At 37.8% G+C, this 19,771-nt stretch overlaps 2 protein-coding genes and 1 long non-coding RNA gene across 6 annotated transcripts in view; 1 reads left to right on the top strand and 2 right to left on the bottom strand.

Moving 5' to 3' along the window:
* The first annotated feature begins 1,056 nt into the window (after positions 1–1,056).
* LOC148277146 (uncharacterized) lies at positions 1,057–11,533 on the top strand. Its single transcript, XM_088233304.1, has 4 exons — positions 1,057–1,266; positions 4,294–4,733; positions 5,667–5,808; positions 8,142–11,533. The coding sequence occupies exons 2-4, from the start codon at positions 4,298–4,300 to the stop codon at positions 8,251–8,253; spliced, it is 690 nt and encodes a 229-aa protein (XP_088089430.1). The 5' UTR covers positions 1,057–1,266; positions 4,294–4,297; the 3' UTR covers positions 8,254–11,533.
* Positions 11,534–11,867: 334 nt separating this feature from the next.
* Positions 11,868–13,887, bottom strand: LOC148277145 (uncharacterized). The gene is made up of 2 exons (XR_015823581.1): positions 12,688–13,887; positions 11,868–12,098 (listed from the first exon to the last, which is right to left on the bottom strand). It is a non-coding gene; the product is annotated as an uncharacterized LOC148277145 (long non-coding RNA).
* Positions 13,888–13,943: 56 nt separating this feature from the next.
* Positions 13,944–19,771, bottom strand: part of ApepP (Aminopeptidase P) — a 31,867-nt gene continuing 26,039 nt past the window's right edge. For all 4 annotated transcript variants that reach the window (XM_088233303.1, XM_088233300.1, XM_088233301.1 and 1 more), the window contains 5 exons: positions 18,619–18,898; positions 17,395–17,572; positions 17,201–17,293; positions 16,025–16,152; positions 13,944–14,412 (listed from right to left, as the gene is read on the bottom strand). In XM_088233303.1, the coding sequence (XP_088089429.1) occupies positions 14,290–14,412; positions 16,025–16,152; positions 17,201–17,293; positions 17,395–17,572; positions 18,619–18,898 (802 nt within the window). In that variant the 3' untranslated portion in view covers positions 13,944–14,289. The remainder of the gene's footprint in view (positions 14,413–16,024; positions 16,153–17,200; positions 17,294–17,394; positions 17,573–18,618; positions 18,899–19,771) is intronic.

Raw genomic sequence — 19,771 nt, 5'->3', positions numbered from 1 at the left:
TAAAGAACACTCTGTATAAATATACTTACGTATTGTTTTTATTAAACTATTTATTATTAATTTCGTCAAAAATGTAAAGTTTACATTTTAATACTGTTAACTCAACTCATTGCAACTCGTCTCTAGGTACTTTACAGCAGTAACATTTGACAGTTGTACTCTTACACAGATTTACTAAAGCCCTATGCGACGGCCATTTTGTTTCAGTGTGCAGGCCTCTATGTAGATCGGTGTTGCATCACAGCCCCACAAGAGCTAATTATAGTCCTTAAAATACAGTGATCTTATATTTTCAAAGAGGTTATTAATTTTAAAAATACTTGGTACACTTCCACTTAGTGAAGATGCCCATTCTGTCCAGTCCATGACCAGTCTGAAGATGCCCATTAGAGGGTGAAAGCGCTAATTGGTCAAAATAAATTAGTGGAAGTGTAACAAGTATTTTTAAAATTAATAACTTATATGTAAATATAAGTTATAACATCATTACAATGGAATTCCATCAAGAATTGTCAATAAGTAATTGAAATGAAACTTAAAATATAGCTTGATTAGAATGACAGCTGTCAAACTAATTTCATTAGTGATGGAAATAACTGATCACTGAGCAAATCGATTTTATCAGTTATTTCATGCAATCGTTAAACTCTGTTTCCGAAAATTGACATAAAAAACGCAAAAACAAGCCTATTATAGTGTGTTTAACACAATTATTCACCAAAAAATGAGACATTTTTACTTTTGCATGAACAGCATCAAATTAATTATTTTTTATTCGATCAATTTACATTGATCAATTTGTCCCATCTCAAAATGATGTAACCTTGTAAGAACGTCGTTAATAATTAGGTTTATTTCAGTTTTTTTTTTAGTTTTAAAGCTGATTTTATATATTAATGTTGATTTATGTTACAAGCATTGTATTAAAAAAATAAATTAACACGCCAGATACAAATAATTTTTCGTGTGTCAATATAAATCACTCCTTTGGCGTTACTACAAAGTTATGTCGTCACTTTTTCTGACAACTGTCATTAAAATAATGTTACATTTTAAGGACTATAATTAATGATACATGATACTCTCATTGTCTATGGCAAATATTTATCTGTCAAAGTCTAACAGGTGGTTTCATAATAAAACTTGTTACCATTCCGGTCGAGTTGGTTCGTTAGTTCACAAAACAAACTTGTAGACGTAACTTCGGTTGATTAATTATACATTAATTTGGTTGTTTGATATTTATTCACAATTAATACGAATCAGGTATGTAGAGTACGCGTCACACACGACAAATGTCGCGCTGTTTCCACATATTAACAAACATATAGGTATTTTTTCCATAACTTAATATATCTCACTTTCACTTTCGACAAGGCCTCGGCGAACTTTTCACAAGTTCTAATCTAATCTATAATCCCCAAATCTTCCTATCGCTACAGCAAAATACGCATTTGGTTACAGACAGCTGCTATAATTGTTTTTCTTGTCATTTCTTATTTTAATTTGTGAATTTAACCTGCAAATCACTGTTCAAGAATCTGTCAAAATATATTTAGAAATTGCGTCAAGTTCGTTGCGCAACTTTGGACGTGCGTTCGAAATGTTCTATGGGAAGTCTGCGAATTATCGCGTACGCCGCCGAATCCAACTCCATTTTAATGTTTTATGGGCGTTTTGCTATGAGGAAAATTATTTACGAATGTTTTGAGTGCGTACAAATCTCGGCAATGTTTTGAGTATGTCAAAATGTTTACAGACAGGCTGGATTTCTTCCCTAAGAGTTATTTACATCTAAATTTGTCACAACAGAGAGGGAAAACATTTTTGAGAAGGGAATATGGAAGTCTAGGCATTTACAGGGCGGATGACCTGTCGTTGGTTTGTTTAAGTAGCCATTTTACACGCCATGTAACATTCACCGTAGGGATTCAGATCTAAATTTGTTGCAACCGAGGGAAAACATTTTTGAGAAGGGAATGTGGATGTTAAAGCGTAGGCAGAATGGTGAATGTTACACAGTGTGTAAAGTGGCCACTCAAACCTGCCAACGACAGGTCATAAGCCCTGTAAACGGCTGTAAACGGATTTCATCCCCGAGGGGGTGAAATCCAGTCTTTTGTCTACAAACATTTGGACAAACTCAAGTATTGTAATGAAACCAACTGGTTCAAGAAGAAGTTTAAAAATTGAAAAATTGTTTTCAGGCGTTGCCTAGTATGGGAAATAATTCAGTCAGATGAATCTCTTCGCAACAATAAAGGTTTCGGCTCTTTAACTTCACTAAAATCGACAAATGGAAGAATTGAAGAAATTTGGATGTTCAAACATAGGCAAAATGGTTAATGTTGCACAGTGTGTAAAGTGGGCACTTAAACCAGCCAATGACAGGTCATACGCCCTGTAAACGCCTAGACTTCCATATTCCCTTATTTAAGGTATTCTCCATCCCTGTTGTAATTTGAATGTAAACACCTTTTCTGGTAGTGACTATCAAATCGATATCTAGTAACAAATTTGAGCCATAGAATAACATTTACAGACAGGCTTTTTAAAAAGTTCGGGTACCTCTTCCTTATTTAATTTTTTTATTTTTTATTTTATTTTATTCAGGAAACATTAAGTACTGTTACATACTTTTATGTTTTACACAGTTAGACTAACTCTAATGGACCAGTGAAGTGTCCATATTATAAAATAATTATATATAAAATATTAATATCAGCAAAACTCTTTATTGCTCACTAGTTCCACCCCATCTAGAATACGCTTCTCCTATTTGGTCTCCATTCTACAGGACTCATATTGACCACATCGAGTCTGTCCAACACCGTTTTCTAAGAAAAGTGGCATGGTTGCTCGGATTACAAAGGGGTAATTATTCCTATTTTGAAATAGAGCAATCTCTTAATCTATCTTCATTGGAGAGACGTAGAACTGAGATGGACCTTATATGCATTTTCAAAATACTTAATGCTTTAAGTGATGTCCCATCTCTGTTGCAATCAATTTCTTTTCACGTTCCCGACCGTGTCACCAGAAGGCAAAATCTGCTATTTATAAAATCTTCTAAGAGCAACTTTGGTTTTTATGCCCCAATGTCCAGAATGTGTAGATTAGTCAATTCATCACACGACTTGGAATTTTTTGGGATAGATCTTCCGGCTTTTCGTAGATCTCTTCGCGACTAAACAGCGTGGGATAAATTTGGATTGGCATGGTTTAGCTCAAAGTGCTAAACCATGCCAATCCATTTGATCTTTCGTTTTTTTTTAATATATTGTATACTATTATTGTTTTGCCCTTGTTTGTCTTTGCTAAATAGTTTTATGTTCTTTTTGTTCAGTTGCATTTATGTTTCTTCATATAACTGCTGTAATTGACTTAGGCCGTATATATATAATAAATATGTAAGGTTATCAATGAAAGTACAAAGAAAAGAAGGAAAAAAAAAATGGAAGTTATTCAAAAATTAAAATTAAAGTAAAAAAAGTATTTTTAAAATTTTGTAGTTTGTATTTACAAATGGAAATAATATTAAAAATGAACGGGAAAATTTTGTAAAAGTAATTAAAAGGTACGAATTAAAATAATGAATGAAAAACAGGCTCAGATGTAAAAAAAAACCATTTTCAAAAAAAAAAACATAAATATACGCATACATATTTTAAGGGATTCAAAGAAACGACGAGAAGAATCTTTAAATGAAATATAAGACAGTCAATTTAAAAACATCTTCAAAATTAATGACACTTAGTAAGAGCAGCAATATATTGATTTTATATACATAGACAATATAAGTAATTAAAAGTAGTTTAAATGTATAATAACATATCAATGCAGCAGAGAGAAAAGAAAGAATAGAATTAATGGTATAGCAAGTAAACTTTAAAATTAGAAAATTATCAATGCTAGCTGATCTGTTAATTAATTTAAGAGCCGAGCTTTGTGAAGATTTAATTTTTTAAATGTTAGTTTTACAAGAAAGGCCCCAACTGGTAATACCGTACCTAATAATTGATTCTGCTAATGATTGATAAATAAGTCCTAATGTTTTTATTGTTACAAAATATTTATAACATCAACATAAATTTGACGCAAAAAGTTGCCTTGCAGCCTAAACCAGCCAATGACAGGTCGTAAGCCCTATAGATGCCTAGACTTCTATATTACCTTCTTTAAATGTTTCCATCTCTGCTGTGATATGTTAAAATAAAATATATCAAAAAGTCTGTAAAAACCTACGAATTATGTAAAATATGGTGTTTAAATAAAATATAATAAATTTTATAGGAAAATGAACAACTCACACAATCATCCCTACCCACCTTCTTACGATCAATCCATTAATAACTCTGCCTATCCCCCCCTCCCTCCGAATAACCCTCATTACCACCCGAACAACCCGGGTTATACACCGAACAACCCGGGTTATCCACCCAACAACCCGGGTTATCCACCCAACAACCCGGGTTATCCACCCAACAACCCGGGTTATCCTACGCACAACCCGGGTTATCCACCCAACAACCCGGGCTATCCGCCGACCGACCTCGGCTACCCCTCCCCCGACCCCAGCCTGCCGCCCGCGAATTCGAGTCTCCCGAGCAAGATGGGCTTCACCACGGACAACAACCCGGGCTACCCCGCGGGGGGCGCCGCCCCCCCGGCCCAGGTCCCCCTGACGACGGTACAGAACTCGTCCATACACTTCGTGCCCCAGCAGAACTTCAGTAAGTTGGCTTCTTTACCGGCAATAGTTTGAGCGTGTCGGACTTTTGATGCATATTTACGTTAGTTCTGAAATTTAGGCTCCGGGGATTTTCGCTTTGTTTAAAATATATTAATTTATAAATTCTCCCAAAGGTAGCACTGCATTTTTTGTGCTTTTAATGATACTAAAATCAGCATTATAATTTCCAAAATTAGCACTGTAAATTTATTTATTTCGACGGCTTGTGCCTCTGACAAAGTATAAAGTAATATTGAAAAACAATTACGATGAAACAAAACACCTGAACAAAGTATGAAAAATATAGATACATCAAATAAAATCAACAGAAAATATGGAAATAATAAAGAAAAATTGAGTAAGAAATTATAACATAGGTATGCAGCAAATTAACATGGTGCATGTTACGCAGTGTGTAAAGTGGCCACTTAAACCAGCCAATGACAGGTCATAGGCCCTGTAAATGCCTTGACTTCCTTACCCCTTATCTAAGGTATTCTCTATCCCTGTTGTAATTTGTTAATAAATAAAGGGTTTCAATATAAAAGTATTGAAGTAACAGAGGCGATGTATCGTAGCATAAACAGTCAAACAAGATAACACTTGGTACATTTTTATAATTTAGAAAAGAAGTGATTAAAAAGTAATGATTTTAATTTGTATAAAGATAAATGAAATAAATCTAAGTTTCCATGTTTGTTCGCTAACATGTGGAGCCGTGGAATAGGCGAGTATTTAGCGTAGTTTACACTATGCAAATCAACAGAAAAAGAAGTATGTTGTCTCGTCCCACGCTCTCACTTAAATGTTCGCACAATTTAAAAGTTGGGGAATGTCAATTGGCTGTGTTATTCCCAAAATCAGCGCTGCATAATTTTCAAATTCAGCACTGTGATTTCTAAAATCGGCACTGTCATTTCTGATGTTATTGCAGCCCCGTCCGCACAGACCACGCCGCTGGGGCCGCAGCCCTCCACCGTGGTGTGTCCGCGCTGCGGGGACACGGTGACGACGGCCGTGCGCGCGCACCCGAGCCTCGTGGCCTGGATGGCCTGCGGCATCATGGCCATACTGGGGTGAGTCCGCAGTCGGGGAGCCGGTTAGACTGCCACAATAAACTCACTCCAAAAGATTGCAGAATCTCCCCAATTAATGTTAAGCAAACATTAGTCCGGAGCTTACTTCTTCCACTCGTCGGTTGTCAGACATGTTATCCAGATGCTAATTCCGAACTGCTCTAAAAGTTGAAACGATTGCAGAATGTTTGGTAAAACGATAGGTGGACAAATATTGAGATCCGTGAACCATGTAAGGCTGAGACGTGCATTATCGACAGAATCAAGAAAGGGGCGCTGCGTCAGTTCGGACATGTGGAGCGAATGGACAGCAAGAAAAGGGCTAAAGGATCTACGATGCTAATGTTGATGGATGACAAGGCAAAGGCACGATCGAGTCCATCAAATACTCAAAGATGGACACGTCAAGAGTAGGAATAATCGGTGCACGTACATGAAATGTATGAATGTAGTGTGAATGTCGGCGGCCTCCGTGGTGTAGTGGTCAAGACGCTTGACTCACGCACGGAAGGTTCCGGGTTCGATTCCCGGTGAGAACACAAAAATAAAATGTGATTTTTCTCAAGCCGGGGTGCTCTGTGATGTAATTCACCACTGTAATTAGGCCTCCTGGCCTATTGTGGTGCAAAAAAAAAAGTTAAAAAAATAGAAAAATGTAGAGTAAGCGAGGTCTGTATGCAAAGACAGAGTGATATGGCGTTTTATCCTCTCTGCGTACCAGGGTCGTGCATTGGGGTTTTTGATTAGGAAAGCAATTAATATTTTCGTAATCGGTACATAATAATATACACTGCCCTTAAGAAATTAATGACAAACTGAATACTCTACATATTTATTTATTTATGACAAAATACAAGGTTTATAAACTTAACATATTTTATTTGTAAATGATTATGATAAAATTATAAATAAACTTATCAATGAAAGTTCTTGGTTTAGTTTTACTTTTTATTATTTTGACCAACGAGCGCTTTCGCCTAAGTAGGCATCTTCAACATTGGTGAATTGTACATGTTAAGAATAGTATAAAAATTGTAAATGTTGTAAACAATTCACCGGTCTTGAAGATGCCTACTTAGGCGAAAGCGCTTGTTGGTCAAAATAATAAAAAGTTAAACCAAACCAAGAACTTTCATTGATAAGTTTATTTATAATGTTATCATAATCATTTAACTATGGAGTTTTATCAAGAAATATCAACAAAAAATATCAATATTATTTTATTTGTACGAAATATTCCCAATCAGCAAAAGTGCTGGTGTGAGGGGATATTATATATTTATTTATTAAGGAAATCATTTATTTATTTATTTAACTTTTTGTACATAATGTTATTTGTACATTGGCGGGCTTATTGCCAAATGGCAATTTCTTCCAACCAACCAATAAAATAAAAGTTTTATTTTTATAATTCAAGTTACAGAACATATTCAATAGAAAAAAATTAAAAAGTTAAAAATGTATAAAAATAGAAATAAACGTATTTGTTTATAAATTACCTTAAATCAAAACTATTACTCAATGGGAAAAAGGAAAAAAGAGGAAAGAGGAAAAAGGAAAGGAGGAGAGATTAAGGAAGAGAAAGATGTTTCTTCAGACGTGATTTAAACAGAGATAATGTAGTAACATCTTTGATGGTGGGTGGGAGATGATTCCACAGTGGAGCCGCATGGACACTATATGAGTTAGAGAAGAAAGAGGAATTGTGTATGGGTATTAAGAGAGTGCCTTGAGAATGAGAACGAAGAGGTAAACCATGAACTGATAGGCGTTGAAATTTTTCACGCAATTTTTCATACAGTCTTTGTATAAAACAAGGTACAAAAGAACAATTAAAAAAAGTATGACCAATTACAGATTTCACACTAATGAATGCCGGAGGAGAGGGGGAAAATAATTCAATTCTAAAAAAGGAAAAATATGAAGACATTGTTTGGCTCCGACTCTACTTTCCTCCCCTCTCTCTCTCTGCTTCCATGAACATTTATATTTCTTGGTAAAAATTCACAACCAACAATTATTAATTAGGTGTACATATGAATTAGTATAAATTAAGAGTTGAAATTACTACTAACTACCATCACGCCATTTCCCCGTAGGGGTAGGCAGAGAGAAGGACCGCCACACACGTCTATCCTGGCATACATCTTGTCATACACGCCCTTCGGTTCTGTCTGCCTTTGACATGACCAGACTTAAGATTTTGGTTTATCCGATCGTGCCGCGTCTTCCTCGGTCGTCCTCGTCTCACGTTGCCGTTCATTTTCGCCATGTATACTTCGCCATGCATTCAATGAACAGCGATTCAACTATTTTCACTTTTGTGTTTCCAGATGCTTCTGCGGGTGCTGTTTGATTCCCTTCTGCGTCCAGCAGCTCCGAGTAGTGCACCACTCCTGCCCCAAGTGCAAGACTTACCTGGGAAAGTACTCGCGCCTAAACTAGCGGGATCGACCTGGTCGGACCGTTTGTGTACATTGGAATCATATTATTTTAAAATAATCAAATCATCGATCAATTATTTTTTAGCATGTCTAAATTTTTGTAGACAATCGTAATGATTTTATGGAGATTTTTTAAAAATATTTTATAATCCTGAAAACAATTGTTGAAATTGACTGGTACAGATGAATCTCAACCGCATCGATAAAGTTTTCAGCTATTTTACTTTACAAAAAAAAATCAACAGATGGTTCAAATGTTTGAATGGTGAATGTTACACCAGCCAATGACAGGCCATAAGCCCCGTAATGCCTAGACTTCTACACTACCTTCTTATAAATGTTTTTCTTCTCTGCTGGAACGAATTTTGACCTTCTTGAGAGGAAATTCAGCCTGTCTACAATCATTCGAACATACTCGAAACATTGCTCGTAACTTTTATTTTCGCCGTTTTAAAAATTTCTTCATCTCTGTAGCGATAAAATCCCCCGATGATCGAATCCAACAATTGTCCACAAAAATTAAGATGCAATGTCTCAAAATATTTTTGATAAATCAAAAATATAATTTATACCGAAAGGTGCTTTTCTAAGCGTGATCCAACTCAACATTAAAATACGTAATTTCTCATTTTTTGCATGCGTAGTGACTACACAGCACCGTCACGCGCGGATGTTTTTAGGACAGTAAAGGAAAGGTTAAGTGTAATAGTTGTGAGTTTATTTTTGTTATTTTCTATGATATCTTTATATATATTTAATTCCTCTGTACGTGTGATGTCACCGTACTCCTAAACTAAATTTACGTGCGGTTTTCAGAGAAATGTAGATCTTTGCGATGTGCGTGTTCGTAGATATTAAAATCTTCAATCGAATATGTAAAAAAGAAGTTAGGAGCATAAATGTTTTATTCATCGATCTACCAGGGTTGCAAAAAAATGTAAAGATGTTTGTTTGTGTGTAAAACAAGTTTGTTTTTGAACATTTGAAGAACATTTGTTTTTTGTGGATCTCAATCAGATTCTTTCCTTAAATTCTTTATAATTTCTACCCATTTATTAATTTTTATTGGATTTTTGGTAATACTAAAATAATATTTAATTCTTCTTAGTTTTTTTTGGCTTTTTTCACCCCTAACTGAGGTGTTCTAGCCAGTGTCAAGTTTAAGATCTTATTTAAATATTTACACATGTGTTAGTACTATACATACAAGTTAGTGTTAGTATTTAATATTACATACACTTTACATAATATATAACTTATTTACAACTTAATTCCATTTAAAACTACATATTTACATAAAATTTTAAATATCTGTTTATTGGGTGGGGACAAGAAAGTTAAAATATTAGTGGGGAATGGGACGCTGATTTTGGAGAGGTCAGGTAGGAACTCAGGATAACAATCATTTATGGGGCGTCCAGAGAAAACATGCTTCAGATCTTCCTCCTCAAGCTGACATTCGCACATGGCTGAGTCCCGGACATGGATTCTAAACAAATGAGAACTATTGCAACAATGTCCAATGCGCATTCTGCATATAGAAGATGTTTCAAATTTGTTCAGAATCACTTGGAAAACCAAGGCTTTTTTGTTACAATAATATTTCATTCAAAACATTCATTTAAATCGTATTCCTATATAAGTACACCCCTATGTTGGTGAGAAGACCGGAGTTTGACGTTTGCAAAAAGAATGCCAGATTTGAAAAAATATTTATTTTATGTTTTGGAATTCATCCGTAAACAAGTACCTCGGTACCTACTCAAATTCAATATTATTTGAATATTAACAATTTTTAGTTTTGGAATTTAATCACAAACAAGTACCTACTTTTATTAATAAAATGTCTTTTTCCGAGGTAATAAATAGCAGGCGAGCCAACGTTCGGGCAGGACAGCGTCTGTCGGGTCTGCTTGTTTTACATATACTTTTACCTGTATATTGTTTTGTATAAGTCACTGCACAACTCTGCTAACATTAAACCCATCAAAAACTGAACAACTGTGGGTGGCTTCAGCCAGACGACAGAATTTGATCCAGGATACGGCCCTACCCAATGTAGGGAGTACCGCTTTACCCACCGTTAAACTACTGGGAGTTTTACTCAATTCTGACCTATCTCTTGATGCTCAAATTAGTAGAACGATAAGTTCATGCTTCTACCAGCTGAGACGAATTAAATGCATACGCAAAAATTTGCCGGTTGATGCCGCCCGTCAATTAATAAATGCGTTTGTAGTGTCTAGAGTCGATTATTGTAATGGTATCTACGCAGGTCTACCAATGAACAAAATGACTCGCCTACAGTCTGTATTGAATGCCGCAGCGAGACTTATTTTCGGAATCTCTAAGTTCAGTCATATCACTTCACTACTTCGGGAACTACACTGGCTACGTTTTCCACAGAGGGTCGAATACAAACTCTGTCGGCTTATGTATAAGTCACTGCACAACTCTGCTCCGGAATATCTAAGGGAACTCTGCATTCTAGATGAACTAGCTGACAGGCGTCTCACGCTTAGATCAGCTACGTCTACGGCGAGAGGAAAAGTTATTATACCTCTACGCAAACAGCGCACTAAATTTAGTGAATGCGCATTTGCGGTCGCAGGCCCTACGGCATGGAATGCTCTCCCAGCAGAGGAGCGAGGCTGTGAGAGTGACGTAATGTTTCGGAAGAAACTTAAAACCCACTTGTTCTCTAAATCATTTGAATAAATCCGTAGCATGTGACAACAAAATAAATTGTTTTAATTAAATTACAAATTTAAAAGCTTCAATTAAATTTATTTAACAATCACTATGTAATGCGCCCTCGAGGTATTATATTACGAAAATGGCGCTATATAAGTTATCCATAATAATAATTGTAAGAGCCCTCTGGGCGTTTATTAAATAAATAAACACAGAACTTTCACAAATGTCTTTCGGAATCCGGGCAAATAAATAAACGCCACTGAGACCATATCTCGATTGGAAAGCGGGCAAACGAATTATGAAGAGGCGATGACAGACATTCGGGGATAGAAGGTCGGCCTTCATCAACCGACGGTCCATTCAGCCACAAACCACTCAATCCCGTCGACTGCTCGCGCCACCAGTGAGTTTTGTTACGAAGCACAAACGTAAAATAACTGTCATCATGATAAAAGGCATTATTGCCGAGGTTCCATCATGGCTAAAATAGCGCCCGTTGTATACTATATATATGTAAATATTTTAAGACTATTTTTGTACCTGGTTTTACAATTATAATAAAGTTATATCATTTTTATTACAAAGGTCTCGCTTATTTTTCCCCCGATATTGACACCCTCAACTTGCAGATTTACATTTAGACGGCTTTCTTGGCCATAATTAAATTAAACAATGTTTTGAGTATGTCCAAATGCTTTTTTTTAATATGGAAGTTGCTTTATTATTTACCTTGCTTATAATATACAAGGTTTATATATAAAAAGGTGGATTATTCTGCAATTAAATTTCTTTAAATTTATCTAAACTGTTAGGATCAGGAGGGATATACTTATGTGGACCAATCGGGAACTTCTCAGCATTTGCTCATGTGGAGAGGAAACCACTTAAAACTCTTCAGGTGAAGCCGACCTGTTGGCAGCAGTCAACAGGCCTGCCGTTCTACACTAGGAGTGTTCGGCATTTTCCAAATGTCTAAATGCTTGCAGACTGGCTGGATTTCCTCCCTAGGGAGTTATTCATATTTAAATTTATTTCAACAGAGGGGAAACATTTTTGAGAAGGGGATATGGAAGTCTAGGCATTACATCATCATCATCATCATAGTGGCGCTACAGCCCGTTGTGGGCCCTGGCCTCCTCGTGAATTTGTCTCCATTCCTCCCTGCACCCCGCGGCTCTTCTCCAGTTCGTCGGGCCAATCGCTCTAATGTCACTTTCCACATTACCCAGCCATCTTAATTTTGGTCTGCCTCTGCTTTGTCCGCCTTCCGGAGTGGTATAAAGAATCTTTTTTGGGGTGCGGTTATCATTCATTCTGTGCACATGGCCCGACCATTGTAATCTTCTAGTCTAAGCATTACAGAAGTATAAAAATTGGAAAATTGTTTTCAAGCATTCGTTTTCGTGATTTGGTTCAGCCGGATGAATCTCACCCGCGTGACAAAGGTTTCAGCTCTTTTACTTCACAAAAGTCAACAGATGGAAGAGTTGAGGATATGTGGATGTTCAAACATGGGGAGAATGGTGAATGTTACACCGTGTGTAAAGTGGCCACTTAAACCAGCCAATGAGCCCTGTAAACGCCTAGTCTTCCATATTCCCTTCTCAAAAATGTTTTCCCTCTCTGTTGAAACAAATTACATTAGTGGTGGGAAAACGAATTCCCTCGCGGATGCGTGGTGATAAATTGCGGAGGGCGAAGCCCTGGGGCTTCTACGATATTATTTAGCAGAGTGAACTGTATTTTAATTTTATTGAAATAAGTGAATATCCTCGATATGCAGTGTCAATCGGTCATAACCCCAACGAATGAGATGGATTAGGAATGGATGCCACTAACCTGGCTCGTTCTTGGTGGAATTGCGGTGGTCCGACTGGTCAATTGCGAGCGGCACCAACACTGTGACAGGCTCCCGAGCTGGAGCTGAACACTGACGGGTGGTGGAAACAAAGTCTATGACGCGACACACGTTCAACAAAATAAACGCGTGATTCACTGCACGAGGTCTTATTGTGGCGGATGATCAAAGGATACTAAGGTTGGGAGTGAACGTGGTTGTTGGTACAAAGGATGTTTAACTTGTGACAATATGTCTTATGACCCTAGTAAGAAGCCAGTCAGAAGCCATATGGGTCCTCATTATGTCACCCATATAAACAGTGTGGAGAAGGTCCAACACAAGTTTTAAGATTTATGAATTTCAAATTAAACATTCTCATTGAAGAGCTTAACTATAAATGTTTAACGAAGCAGTTAAAATTAATATGTATTAGTGATAGAAGGGAAATTTCAGATTTAGTGCTGCTTTTTAAGTTATTAAATAATGTTCTCGACAGTCCCAAACTTTTAAATCGTGTGAACTCTTATGTGACAGAAATCATCCTTCTTAGGATGGATTGCCTTATTATAAAAAATAAAAAAAACTCTTATGTGAGACAGCGTGCGACGAGACAAAATACTTCTTTTGCTGTTGATTTGCATAGTGCAAACTACGCTAAATACTCGCCTATTCCACGGCTCCACATGTTAGCGAACAAACATGGAAACTTAGATTTATTAATTTATCTTTATGCCAATTAAAATCATTACTTTTTAATCGCTTCTTTTCTAAATTATAAAAATGTACTAAGTGTTATACTTGTTTGACTGTTTATGCTACGATACATCGCCTCTGTTACTTCAATACTTTGTATATTTAAACCCTTTATTTATTGTTAATTTGCTGCATACCTATGTTATAATTTCTTATTTAATTTTTCTTTATCATTTCCTTATTTTCTGCTGATTTTATTTCATGTATCTACATTTTTTATACTGTGTTTGGGTGTTTTGTTTCATTACAATTGTTTTTCAATATTATTTTATACTTTGTCAAAGGCGTAAGCCGTCGAAATAAATAAATAAATATTTTAAATATGCATACCCACATAATTCGCAATCAATTAGTTTTGTCTTGTTTGGCAATATTACTGCAATGAAAGAAAAACACGCGACGATTGAAAGTACATATTTATTTATAAAAAATATTTACAAAAAACCATTAGCGAATAAAATATGGATTTGTACTCGGTGGGTAGAAGCAGTTTGTTCGAGGACTGGACTCTGCGATACCGTACGATATACCCTGAGGCTGTGGGGCGATGTCAACAGGTCGTCGACAAACACACACCTTTAATTATTTCACCAGAAATCTGGCGTTTTCTGTAACTGCTCCGCATTCAACAGTAAGAAGGCCGTCTGAAGATCGGATATTTACTCGTTGAGGATATTTTCATACAAATTAAATTGATTAATTAAGAGAAATTTGCCTTCACTGTTGAAATGTCCATCCTGCTATCATCTATTCTCTCAGCGGTTTGGTGTTTTCTTCGAGCCATTTCAGCGCCAAACTGCTCTCGGGCGACAGCAGTAAGGGCGAAATTTCCTTCCACACTTTACGGTGATATTCGTCCAGATAATCAATCTGAAAAAAAAATACCATTAAACCGGATCTGTGCTTCCGCAAAGGGGAAGAGGAAGACGGGTGCGGTCCACCTCGTGGTGTAGCGGTCGGCGTGCTCGCCTTCGGAGCTCGAGGCCTTGGGTTAATTAAAGCTAGGGCGAGATTGATCGCCTTGCCTTCGTGCAATAGATAATCAAGATACGCCGCATTCTGTGTTGGAATGCAGTTCCTTATGGACCATCTGGTACGGAAGACGGTACGATGACTGCTTTGAAAGTGGTTTTCATCATTGTCTTATTTCCCTGTCCATGATGCATAGGGCACTGGAAGTAATTAAGCTGAACGGCCTTAGGCTAGGTCAGTCCACGAACAATAAAACATTGCGATGCAAGGGGTTTCTTACGAAACAATTATTTTATTGGAGGCAAACGTGCCAACCACTACCTGAGAGCAGCTATCGATCGGAATACACTTGTCCAGGATTCTAATTACATTACACACGCAGAGCTGTATTCTTCGTCTGCGATATATGGAAATATCTTAATTTATTGCAACAGAGAGAGAAAACATTCCTAAAAAAAGAGAATATGAAAGTCTAGGCATTTACAGGGCTTATGATCTGTCATTGGCTGGTTTAAATGGCCACTTTTTTTTTTTTAAGTAAGAAATATTTGCATTCTTATAATTTACGCAAATATTTAATTTTGAAAGCCATTTTCAACGAGTTGTAAATAACTCACTATTAGAAAATGGGAATCAAGTTGGGGTTCGAAGAGTGGGATTCGAACCACGGACCTTTGATCCGTGAGTCCGAGACACTAGCGATGGTACCACAACCCGACTCAAACAAACTTTACACACTATTACATTCACATCACAAAGGTCATAAGCCCTATAGATGCCTAGACATCCATACTCTCTTCTCAAAGATGTTTTTCCTCTCTGTTGCAACAAATTTAGATCTGAATAACTCCCCGGGGAGGAAATCCAGCCTGTCTGCAAACATTTGTACATACTCGAAACATTGTTGAGGATGACACTAACTTGCTCTGAAACAAATAAGCATTAAGCTAAAAGCAAACTTTTCTCTGTGTAGGCGACTACTAACAGGCGCAGAAAAAAAAAGTATTCTTCACAAAGACAAGGACACGGATAAAATAATGTGACTGACATATTACGATGATGGAGAATATTTTATGGGAGAGAATATGGAAGTCTAGGCATTTACAGGGCTTATGACCTGTTATTGGCCGATTTAGGAGGTATTTTTACGCACTGTGTAATTTCACCATTTTGACGATGTTTAAACACTCATTAAATTGGTCAAAGAAAAATAATCGAAAATGTTTTAAGGTGTTGTCGAAATGATTCAATCTCACCTACATCAATAAAGGTTTCAGCTCTTTTACTCCACAGAATCAACAGATGGAAGAATTGAAGAAACGGTGAATGTTACACAGCGTAAAGTGGTTACATAAACAGGCGATAACAGATCATAAGCCTTGTAAGTGCCTTGACTTCCACATTCCTTCTCAAAGATGTTCTTCTTTGTTTTATAAATCTTTTTGAGCCTCTAGTGGCTTTGTCGCCCGTCGATTCTAGCCGTCGAGTAGAAAGGAGCGGAGCGTCAAACCTCTTGGTCCGTGAGCATCTTGACGTTGATCATCTTTTTCTGTATGGGGCACATGGTGACCGTCTGGAAGCCGAGCGCGCCGCGCCCTTCGAAGTTCCCCATGAGGCCTCGCGGAAACGAAGCCATGTCTGCAATGAGAACAACAGACAGCAGAATGATTTTGCGAATTCTCCAATCGTCGGACCACACTGGCTCAGAAATGAGTGTGCAAAATTGTATGTTTCGTTTTCCCTTGTCAGTTGCAACAACAACAAACCATCACGCCGTTTCTCCGTACATTCATACTAATTGAAAATTAATGTTTGTATTTTTTCAAACAAAACTGCAATGTGTTATTTTTTATTGAATTTAAAAAAATACATGCATAAATAATTAATTTTAATTTAATAACCTTAAAAACACGAAAATAAAAATTCGAATTTGCGTAAAATGCATGTAACGATTTTTTCCCTAAATATTGGGAAATTATATTTTTATGGTATCAGTTTTTTTAGTATGGCACTACAAAATTTCAACTGTCATTTACATCGCGGACTGTTTCATGCTTTTATGATAACTGTTTAAACTATCTCCTTTTCACATTATGTGTGTATAAAATCAAATAATATTTATATTGACATTTTTTTAAATTTTCTGCATCGTAATTTATTGATTAACATATTACAACAGAGATGAAGAACATTTTAAAGAAGGCAATATAGATGTCTAGGCATCTACAGGGCTTACGATCTGTCATTGGCTGGTTTAAGTGGCTTTTTTAAGTCACTTTACACACTGTGTAACATTCACCATTCTGCCCATATTTGAATATCTATATTACTTCAGAGATCTATAAAATTAAGGCAATTATCTTTATTATTTTATTATTTTCCAATGTAAATTTGATATTTTTGTGAAGTGTATTGATATGGGTAAGGAAGGAATCCAGCTGCCTATCAGTTCCCAAGAAAACGTAAAATATGTCATCAACATATCTGTACCATTTAAGAAAATGCAAAATATGTCATCAACATATCTGTACCATTTAAGAAAACGCAAAATATGTCATCAACATATCTGTACCATTTAAGAAAACGTAAAATATGTCATCAACATATCTGTACTATTTAAATAAGTTAGGGATAAGTTATTATTTTTTGTAATATATATCTTCATATGGATAAATAAAATAAATACCTTCGGTGATGTTTCCGGGCGGAATAAGAGTGATGACTCTAATAATGTCCTCTATTCTGATTCCATACTGTCCGTCTTCGTAGAATCCCGGCTCTGAAAATGTTAACACCCGTTAGAACATCGGCGACTCTACAGAAGAGGCGATCGAAGCCGCATCTCTGTCGTGCGAATAGTCGCATCGGAGACAACCGTACCGTTGCTCAGGAACATCCCCTCCTGCAGACCGGGGTCGTCGGGCATCGGCCGCCAGGAGATGCCCGCCGGGCCCTCGTGCACGTTGAGGAAGGCGCCCACGCCGTGCCCCGTGCCGTGCGCGTAGTCCAGCCCGCGCTGCCACAGCGCGCGCCGCGCTAGCGCGTCCAGCGCGTTGCCCTGCCGGACAGACGCAAACGTGATTTTGAGCCGAGACCGGAACTTGTTTAAATAAGTTTTAAAAACACATCGAAACGCCCATAATTAGGCGTTTGCATTGTGACGTTTTGGCCAATTTTTGGGCAAAAAATACTCGACGCGTTATGCATTAGGGATGCTTCTGCATCACTCAGAAATACATCTCTTGTTGGGGATTAATTACAGGAATTGTTTTCACAAAAGGGGTGCTATTCTGAATCTTCTCACGGGGGAACCCTTTATGAAGTAATATTTTATGTTGATCCCCTCGAGAATAGAACTCGGGACCTCAAGCATGGAAGTCGAACACGTCAACCACTACACTTGGGGCCGGACCACTTTCTTGTTTTAAACAAACCAAACATGATGATTTTCATTTTATTGCAACAGAGAGGGAAAACATTATTGAGAAGGGACTATGGAAGTCTAGGCATTTACAGGGCTTATGACATGTCATTGGCTGGTTTGAGTGGCCATTTTACACACTGTGTAACATTTACCATTCTGCCCATGTCAAAACATCCACATTTCCTCAACTCTTCCATCTGTTGACTTTTGTGAAGTAAAGGAGCTGAAACCTTTATCATGCGGGTGAGATTCATCCGGCTGAACCGATTCACCTACTAAGCAACGCCTGAAAACAATTTTCTAATTTTTATACTTCTTCTTTTACCAGGTAGTTAATTCAACAATGTTTGAGTTTGTCCAAATTTGCTTCATCAGCCGTTGAATTGACCAAACTGTATTTCCTTCCGTTTTTTAAACAGTATTATACATAATTGAACCACTCTCTACCTCCGCGAGAAGAGTCAGAATAGGACCCCGGTCCAAGAGGCTCAGTTATAATGGTGAATTTTAGCGCAGAACACCGAGTATTAAAAAAAAAAAACAGATTTCATTTTTGTGTTCTCAAGGGGAATCGATTTAAAGTCTTAACTACTATACCGCGGAGACCGTCAGTGTCATTTTAGAATCACTAGGGCTCTCGTTAAAATCAACCCTGAGTAGTGCCTGTCGACGGCGCTCACCTGGATCTTGTTGGGGAACACGGCGGTCCCGAGCGCGACCTGTCCGCGCAGCACGAGCGTGAAGGCGGCGACCTGCGCTGGGCTGGGCTGCCCCAGGTGCACCGTGCGCGTCACGTCCGTGGTCCCGTCCCGGTACTGTGCCCCCGAGTCGCACAGGTAGGGCTCCGTGCGGGACAGCGCCCGGTCCGCCCCCGCCTGCGGCTTGTAGTGGATCACGGCCCCGTTGGGCCCCGACGCGCTGATGGTCGCGAACGACAGGCCCATGTAGTCGCTCATTTGGCTGCAACAAGAAACATATAAATTACTACAATAACAGTGGGCCCAAGATGGATCCTTGTGGTACACCAAAATCCACTTTTTTTATTTGACTTTTTTCTTCTTAAACATTTCATTTTTATACGAGAACTAATTGTCGCCGCTCATCAGAAAGAACATCATTTTGAGAAACCACAAAATCACAATTGAAAAAACGGCCAAGTGAGATCTGTATGTAAAGGCAGAGTGATATCGAGCCTACAATCATCATCATCACAAGCGCGACAACCCCGGGTGAGCCTCGGCTGTATCCGGGAGTCTTCTCCACTCCCGAAGGTCTGCTGCCCTTCCTCTCCAGTTCCTCACTTCCAAAGTTGTCGCATTTGCACTGATGCAGTCCATCCATCGCATTTCGGGCCTTCCTAGTCTTCCTAGTCTAGTTTGGATGCTTTTTTGAAGGACGAAGAACTTGGACTAAAAGCAGTACACGAGATATAGGCGCATCAGCAAAGGCTGCCTGCCTACAACCAATAATAATAAATACGTTATGTAAAATTCAGTCATATCACTCCACTACTTCGGGAATTGCACTGGCTACGTTTTCCACAGAGGTTGGAATACAAACTCTGTTGGCTTATGTATAAGTCACTGCACAACTCTGCTCCGGAATATCTAAGGGAACTCTGCATTCCAGATGAACTAGCTGACAGACGTCTTACGCTTAGATCAGCTACATCTACGTCGAAAGGAAAAGTTATTATACCTCTACGCAAACAGCGCACTAAATTCGGCGAACGTGCATTTGCGGTCGCAGGCCCTACGGCATGGGATGCTCTCCCAGCAGAAATTCAAAACTGTGAGAGTGAAGTGATGTTTCGGAAGAAACTTAAAACCACTT

The sequence above is a fragment of the Micrasema longulum genome, unplaced genomic scaffold (assembly GCF_059751315.1).
Source record: "Micrasema longulum isolate JH-2025_06_02 unplaced genomic scaffold, ASM5975131v1 h1tg001080l, whole genome shotgun sequence".
NCBI classification, from domain to species: Eukaryota; Metazoa; Arthropoda; class Insecta; order Trichoptera; family Brachycentridae; genus Micrasema; species Micrasema longulum.
This window is presented reverse-complemented; position numbering and strand designations above follow the sequence as displayed.

Excerpts from the sequence above, each read along its gene's own strand:
- LOC148277146 (XM_088233304.1), top strand. The coding sequence starts at position 4,298 with ATGAACAACTCACACAATCATCCCTACCCACCTTCTTACGATCAATCC. Across the intron at positions 4,734-5,666 it reads CGTGCCCCAGCAGAACTTCA|CCCCGTCCGCACAGACCACG; the intron begins GTAAGTTGGCTT and ends ATGTTATTGCAG. Across the intron at positions 5,809-8,141 it reads GGCATCATGGCCATACTGGG|ATGCTTCTGCGGGTGCTGTT; the intron begins GTGAGTCCGCAG and ends TTGTGTTTCCAG.